The sequence below is a fragment of the Gavialis gangeticus genome, unplaced genomic scaffold (assembly GCF_001723915.1).
Source record: "Gavialis gangeticus isolate Ggan-Ray unplaced genomic scaffold, GavGan_comp1, whole genome shotgun sequence".
Classification (NCBI taxonomy): Eukaryota; Metazoa; Chordata; order Crocodylia; family Gavialidae; genus Gavialis; species Gavialis gangeticus.
In genome coordinates, this window is record NW_017729018.1 from 14,864,735 (window position 1) to 14,872,651 (window position 7,917).

The 7,917-nt window shown below is 42.7% G+C and overlaps 1 protein-coding gene across 1 annotated transcript in view; it reads left to right on the forward strand.

The window, feature by feature from the left end:
* Positions 1–7,917, forward strand: part of CPAMD8 (C3 and PZP like, alpha-2-macroglobulin domain containing 8) — a gene marked incomplete at its 5' end in the record, with an annotated part of 77,585 nt that overhangs the window by 20,054 nt on the left and 49,614 nt on the right. Inside the window, 7 exons of the mRNA XM_019513183.1 lie at positions 9–50; positions 444–572; positions 2,710–2,893; positions 3,587–3,759; positions 3,875–4,024; positions 4,161–4,322; positions 7,070–7,212. Coding sequence (XP_019368728.1) covers positions 9–50; positions 444–572; positions 2,710–2,893; positions 3,587–3,759; positions 3,875–4,024; positions 4,161–4,322; positions 7,070–7,212 — 983 coding nt within the window. The remainder of the gene's footprint in view (positions 1–8; positions 51–443; positions 573–2,709; positions 2,894–3,586; positions 3,760–3,874; positions 4,025–4,160; positions 4,323–7,069; positions 7,213–7,917) is intronic.

Below are 7,917 nucleotides of genomic sequence, written 5' to 3' on the forward strand. Positions count from 1 at the left end.
AGTTTGAAATCCCCTCCATTCCTACAGCTGCCCAATACGTCTGGCTAGAGGTGGGTGGAAGCTCTTTATTGGATTAATGGGCTTTAATACAGCTAATCTTGTCAAATGTGCACTGTATGAATTGGTGCTAAAAATGGTAAATCAGTCACTGACAGTGGGAAGCTTTTAGCTTTGCATGAGTTTTTTTTCTATCTAATTCCCTGTTGCCTGGAGGACTGGTAATCATAGATAGAACTGTCTGCTAAGTAGGCAGGCCAAATCCAGTCCCCCAGGCAGGAGTGAGTATTGAATGTCTAAGTAGAAACCTGGAGAGCATCATCTCAGTATTAAGTTAACAATGTGGTAGCAATAGTGGATGGAGTGTGGGTGGAGGCAAGGAGGTGTGAGGGACAGAAGCCCAGTTTTCTACCTGTGAATAACGTTCAGATGCATCTTTCTTTAAGACTAAAGTGACAGCAATTGATGGAAGACCAGCAGGGGATCAGTATCTGCCAAACTACTTGTCTATAAGCAGCTGGTACTCACCTAGTAAGTGCCACATCCAGCTCCAAGCACCAAATAAACCTTTCCAGGTAAGGTGGCTACATGTTTCATTATGGTGATGCCTGTTGTTCTGATGAAATATTTTGATTCGTCTCCATATTTTGGGCCTGTGGCCTATGATTGTATCCATTTCACATATGGATAAAAGCTTAGTTTGTGTTTGAATTGTCCCTAGATATGAACCATGAAACACCTTAGGGCCCGATGCCTGCTCTGACACATTCTAATTAGAATGCACTCTAGTCAAATGAGCTTTAGTTAAAGTGTCTCTACTACCATTTTGAAGTGTGGGACACTGAATACATGAGATGCTGCGGGCACTTTAATTAGAGCAGCTCCTGAGAGCTGCTTCAATTAAAGCATCTGCCCCTCACCCCAGAGCACGTGTAACCTTTAGTGCTGAATGCCCTCCCTAATGCTGGGCATGTCCCATCCTCTCTGTAGTTTAGAGTTGGCTCTCCAGTAGAGACCTTATTAGATTCAATAGCACAGATCATAAACAAGTCCTTTTCCCCCTTTTCCCATTTATATATATGCCATTTTAACTGGATAATAAGAGTGTCTAAATGCTATTAAGATATTGGTTCAATCAAATGCTGACTGTTTTGAAGTCCAGTGATAGTGGTTAACTAAATCATCTTGAAGCCCGGATTGGAATGATCTAGTCTCTTTGGAACTACTAGTTCAAATCCCTGTAGGATCAGTTTATTATTTGGGTCTCAGAGGTAAACAGACTGGGCCTGCCGTATTTTTCTTTTGGAGAAGGGTACTCTCTCTTCTGCTGTAGGCAAAAGTTTTCATGACTTTCTTGGCCAGAATTTCCCACCCTTCTTGTTGTACTGAGTTACTGTTCTCCATCCTAGAGGGGATGTGAGATGTGCTTTATAATCCATTTTGGGTTTTGGTGCTGCCTATAACTAACTTACTATTACATTATCAGCAGGTATGATAGGCAGAGGTTTAAGGTCGGCATTGCCAAATGAGGGTTTTTTTCATTGTGTTTCATGGCAGTTTAATGACTAATTAATCTTTTACAAGGTTTCTGAGGTATGGAAAGGGGATTAAACACCACTAATCTGAACATATTGTTCTTATTATAACCTGATTAGCACTAATTCTGCTGTGGGAAAGCTGGGAGTTGGGTGTCCAGCTGATGTGGGAACCATTTCCCCAGCTCTTACTGGGTGTTCCAATTAGCTTCATTTTTTTATGAACAGTTTCATCACTTGGCTCTAAGGCATTCTTAATGCCTTGAATATTTAACATCATGAGGCACTTTTTCAGACTCTTCTGCACTCTCGCTGTGTTTAACCATTTGGTGGGTTCTTGTTTCCCTGTGCCATCATTTTGGCTTGCACCATGCGTGCATGGTAGGAATGAAGATTCTCCACTTCATAGGGATTCAGAATTCTTACTCTGCTTTCAGCAGTAATTGGACCTGTTATACTTCAAATGGGCAAGGAAGAGAGCACATGGAGCTGCTTCATAGTGCTATGAAAGGGGAAATCTACCATCCCAATAATGACATTGTGGAACAATGCAGAAGGGAAGCGGTTCTCATGCCTGTCTCTGTGGCCCGTTGAGAGGCAGTTTTGTAAACAAACGCTGAGGCCCATGTAATTTGAAAGTTTTCTTCCTGGTTCAGGTTTTCCTGATTATTTTGGACTGGGTTGATTATGTATTAATTAGTTCCTGCAAATTACAATAGCCACCACATGTAATCTCAGTTAAACAGCAAAGCTTGTGTGAGCCCTTCCCCTGCCATGCTCTCCAGTTAGAGATCTGAACATAATAATGGGGTGTCCTCAAATTCAACCCACTCTGACAGCTGCTTTACAGCAAAGGGCTTAACCCTCAGGATTCCAGAGATTCTTTTATTGCTTTCACTAATCCATTTGGCCCTCCCAGCCCATCCTGTCCTCCTGTTCAACTTGCAGGAAACCAAGTGCTTCTCACAGGCCTCTCTTGTCTTGTGGGGAGCTACATCAAACTGATTAGTGCAAATGTAATGGCTTCTTTATCTCCTTCTGAGCTCCTGTTGAGAACAACCTTGTTTTATGCGTTCTGTTCTTTCCAGAGTGCATTTCAGTGCCTTATAAGTAATAAGGGCCTGAAACTTTATATTTTGATGAACCTGACTCCTGGCTGCTGCATCTGTTTGTACAGGTGGGAGAGGAGGCCCGGATTGGAGTGAAGTCTACATGTCCATGTAATTTCACTCTACATTATGAAGTGGCATCGCGAGGTAACATTGTCCTTTCAGGGCTGCAGCCTAGTAACTTCTCCCAGCAAAGGAGCAAAAGAGCCACCTTTGATAAGAGCATCCATGTCACTCATGTCCCAGGAACAGGTTAGTAGCTAGCAACAGAAGTGGTAACTGTTCTCATCCGGTGACGATTACCTCCTTGATTGGAACAAACCTTCTTGCTGAAGTTTTGAGATGTTCCTTGATGTATCTGATACCCTTCTGTAAGGGCACAGAGTCTCCTTGCAGGGAAGGAGTAACTATTTTATGAAAACTTTGATTTTTCTAAAGTTCTCTTCCAAATGATATATCTTCTCCTCCCCACCATGTTTTAGAGTTTGGGAAGCCCTGGGCTTGATGACCATTGAGGTGGCATGGTGGGGGATGCTGATTTTGATATCATTTAGAAGTATGGGGAACATGCTGGATCTGACTGAGTGTGAGTGTAAGTTGGGAAGAAGGTGTGGGTTGTTCTGCTAATGTGTGCAGGTTGAGGAGGGAAAGGAGGTGAGTCTTATTGTGCAGGTTTGAGGGGATCATGTGGGACCTTGTTCCATGTCCACAGGCTGAAGGAAAGATACTGGGTCTGATAGTTTATGTATGGGTGGGGATGGAGAATAGGCGTCTTGATAACTGCATGGTGTGCAAGGCAGATAGGAGGAGAAGATGTTGAGCTTGGAAGCACTGCCAGAAGACTGGGTGGGGAGTGGGCTACTGGGCCTGGTAACCTTTTGGGATAGGGTAGGGGGAGACTGATTTTGACAAGTGACTTTGTTCTTTGTATAATTTGTCTTCTAGCACCTACCACCCCCCCTACAGCAGAGGTTGAAGTCTGCATGACCTTCCTCCATTTCTCAGTAGCTCATAACATGGCTCCTCTGGGCCGTCTACTGGTATATTACGTCAGGGAAAATGGAGAAGGGGTCACAGACAGTCTTCAGTTTGCTGTCAAGTCCTCCTTTGAAAACCAGGTATCGGCAACACTGCCAGTGTAAAGGAACAGTTGGCCTCCCTTATTTCTCTTTGTGGTTTTACACTCTAAACATTATGCCAGGTGATGGGTTTGTTTCTTTTCCAACTATCCAGGTTTCGGTGGCACTTTCAACAAATGAGACCAGGCCTGGTGATGTTGTGCACATCAAAGTTAAAGCTGCGACAGGAAGTTGTGTCTGCATTGCAACCGTGGATAAGAGCGTCTACCTTCTTAAGACAGGTTTTCAGCTGACCTCTACTCAGGTGAGAGGAGGTGCAAGGTACCAGTGTCTCCTTTCTCCCTGTAGCATAATCACCTGTCCTCTGCCTGAAGAGGGATCTGCAGAAAAACATCTTTGGCTTTGGGGAAGGGACAGCAATATCTGCCTTCTCTGCACAGGTTTTCCAGGAGCTTGCAGAGTATGATGTGTCAGATGCCTTTGGGACTCCCAAGGAGGAAGGGCACTTCTGGTGGCCAGGCATGTCTTCACGCAGGCGCCGTCGCTCCTCTGTCTTCCCCTGGCATTGGGATATCACCAAAGATGCCCGCTTTGCATTTACGGTGAGAAGGACTCTTGTCCCAGTCTAGCTTCTCTGTCAAGTGTCTGTGTGATGCATTCACATTGCTAAACAACCACTGTTTTAACACCTTAGTCCAGATTCTCAGAAAGTGCAGTGTGTTCTGTTAGGGCCATAACTGTCACAACAAAGCTGTAAGTGCTGAGCTTTTTGAAGAGTCTGGTCCATGAGAAGTTCAGCAATTCAGTGCTATGTGCATGCTTAGGGGAAGAGTGGAAGATCAGAAATAATTAGCAGAAGCTCCTGCTTTGTAGGAGGAGTACTTCTAGGGAACATTTTCAGGGACTGCTTGAATTAGAAAAGGTTTGAAGATTCTTTTAATACAGCCTTTTAAGATGAATTTGCTCATGAGAACCACTAATCTGCATGAAATCTGTTGCGTCCTACTGACTTGAGGTGATAATATAATGCCTCTCCTTGTTGACACTGACAAGAAGTTTGCATGCCTCTTGCTGTAATGAAATGAGACACTCTTAAAATAAGCCTTACTGTTCTACTTTACCTGCTAAGGAACAAGAAGAGACCAAAGTAAGTTTGGATTAATACTACCTGCATCTGGACAGGGAACAGGAGCAGAATGTGAGATCTTGATGTAAACTACTCAAGAGATCATACAAACTTTGCAAGCTGCTTCACTGCTGGATGTACTGTGCATACAAAGTCAGCGTTCTCTGCTCTAGGAGATGTCTGAAGTTCATTCAGCTTTTATTCCCAAGTGATCAGTGAGAAATTTGACTTTTTCTTGGAGTTTTGTGGGACTTATGTTTCACATGGGAGGAAGAGGTTTGTCTCATCATTACGATAGCCTGGGAGCTGATTTCTCAAAATAGAAGGTTCTGCAAAAAGAGTGCTATACTCCCTTGAGTACTTTAAACAAATGTACTCTGACCCTAGTCAGCACCAAGGGGAAGGCCAGAACTCAAATTGACTAAAAAAATCCAAACCGGCTCTCCCAAAAATCAGGCAAGTGCCCAACAAATTTTTCTATTGCCGGGTGAGGCCATGAAGGCTTAGTCTGCAATGGTCTTCAAGGGAAAAGCAAAGAGGGTGGAAATGGATTTGAACATGGGGCTTTCCCTGGAGCCTTGAATAGCTGTGGAAAAAAATATGAGTTTACTCTATTAGAACAGCCCTTGAAAATCCTTTAAACTCGCTCCCCTGGTCCCTTTGCTGGCAGCTGTTAGCTCCATCTGTTTGGAGGTCAGTTACATTCTCTTCTAATCTCTGTTTGTATTATTACTTAAGGTTAGCACATTTAAATAATTCTGTTAACTGGGTTTTCTTTAATTATTAAACCAGAACAAATTTAGAAAACTAAAATTTCTTTTGTCTTTCTTGACTGTGTACAGTTTTCTCAGCTTTGACTTTGAAAACAAACTATCCAGCTTCTCTTGATTCTTGTTCTCATGCACTGGCCTGTTGTTACTATGTGTGGATCGCCAGCATTGCAATTTTTTAATAAATTGACAATTAATCCCTTAGATTTTTTTTTTACCTGTTAACACAGTTCCATTTGCTTCATGTTTTCTCTGCTCTTTTTTTGCACCAAATGTGATATACCTAGACCTCTTTAACAGGTACATTTTCTAAGTTAGCTTGTTCCCTTCTTCTCCTGCTGCTCTAGGAGAGGCCACTTACTCTGTCCTTTTCTGGTTTCCTGTCTCTTTGTCCTCCACATCATGGTGATACATAATCTGATCTCTGCCTAGGTCTCTTTTTTTAATTCCTTAGTTCTGTCTATGCTATGCTTCTCACTGCCCTCTTGGTGTACTGCTCCCTTTAATTCTTTCTGTTTACTTGTGTGTGTGCTTCTTTCAGGTTGCCTTCACCCTCTGCATCCTTGTGCCCCATTTACCAATGTTTTTTCACCTTTTCCCCACCAATTCTTCCCACATTTCTTCTGAAATCCATTTCTGCAGGAGCCCTTCCTCCTCCCATTTTCTCTGTGATGTTGTTCTTTCTCTCCAGGGTGTACGTTCTTGAGGCAGGGTCTGTAGCCTTGGTGAGAAATCACTATGAATGTGTGTAGCAGTATGTGGATGATATCTAATAATTAACAAATGTGAATCTAAATTATAATAAAGTACGTATTTCCTTTGGTGGATGAGCAGAGCTGTGGGAGATGCCTCAGGCCTCAACATCAGGATCGCACTCATATGTATCATAAATATAAATGCAATGAAGTAGCCAGAGCCAGCAGAAACTTTTCTTGTCCCTTAATATCTTTTTAAAATTATTATTATAAGACTGTTTAAAGCTGCAATTATTTCTGGAGTCCCTAAAGAAATTGGATATCTTATTCAAGGTAACTGCCTGCTGGTAATTGCCACGATGGGAGAGAGAGTGCACATGCTAGTAACTTTTTTTTACGGAAGGATAAACTTGAGTTAGAACCAGCGATCTAACTTTCTAGGAACAGTATGGGATTTTTTAAAACCTATTTCTGCTTAACTGTCCACCTGCAATTACCTGAAAATTATGAACATGCCCACTTGTGTTAGATGTTGGGAAAAGGAATTTCCCAAAAAGTCCCAGAATTAACTGCAGAGTTCCCGCTTCTAAAATGCTCAAATATTTTTTATGTTGCCAACTATTTTTTTCCGTAGAACTTAAGCAATCCCATAAGGTTCAAACAAGTTTTTCCTCTATAAGTGCTTTGAAGCTGAGGCCATCAGGAAAGTCCTCCTGGGAACATGCTGAATGATTATTGTTGGGGTCTTTTTTGTCTAGGAAACAGGTTTGGTTGTAATGACTGACTTGGTCAGTTTAAACCACAGACAGAATGGAGGCATGTACACGGATGAGGCTGTGCCAGCCTTTCAGCCCCACACTGGAACACTGGTAGCTACCATGCATTCTAAGATTGTACCAAGGTAATCTTTTGGTTGTTAAGATCTTGTACGTTGTACTCCACACTGACTACAATCTGTCTCACAGGTCTTCTTTATCAGGAAAGTGTTTACCTTAGCTAAGACGAAAGAAGTTTGGTGGTTGCCTGCAAAGACCTATCCAAACTAAGGAACAGGATAACACAGTGTCAGATTAGGATCAGCAGAGACAAGTCCAAAGTAGTGCACCTTGTAGGAACTGCACACATTGACTGGCTCTACATCATTGCTTCTCAGGAAGGAGAGCTGGCTTTCATTCTGGACTATGTGGCACAGGCAGGCAATTGCTCAATACGGAGTAGGTAGTTAAAGCAAATTGAATGACAGACTTCATGAAGAAGAGATTTGAGAATGATACCAAAATGATGGTAGTGCTACAGGTGCACACAGAGGCTGTGTGCTGCTCCCTCTTACCCAAACCAGGGTCAGAAATTATACAGTGAAAGATAATAGAAACAATCTGAGGTATCAAGGAAGGGAAGTGGGGTGTGTGGGGCAGAGAAGAGAGACGAGGACAATTCCCTATGAAAGGAGAGCTGATTCAAGGAGGCATAAGAGAGAAATACAGAATTGACTGCTATGAAGGAGGTCAGTGCAAGAGTGCCTGGCTGCCTCCTTTGCCTCCTGTAGGAAAACGTGGGCATTTGGTGTCATCAAAAGATAAATTTTGTATCTCTTATTGCCTTGCTT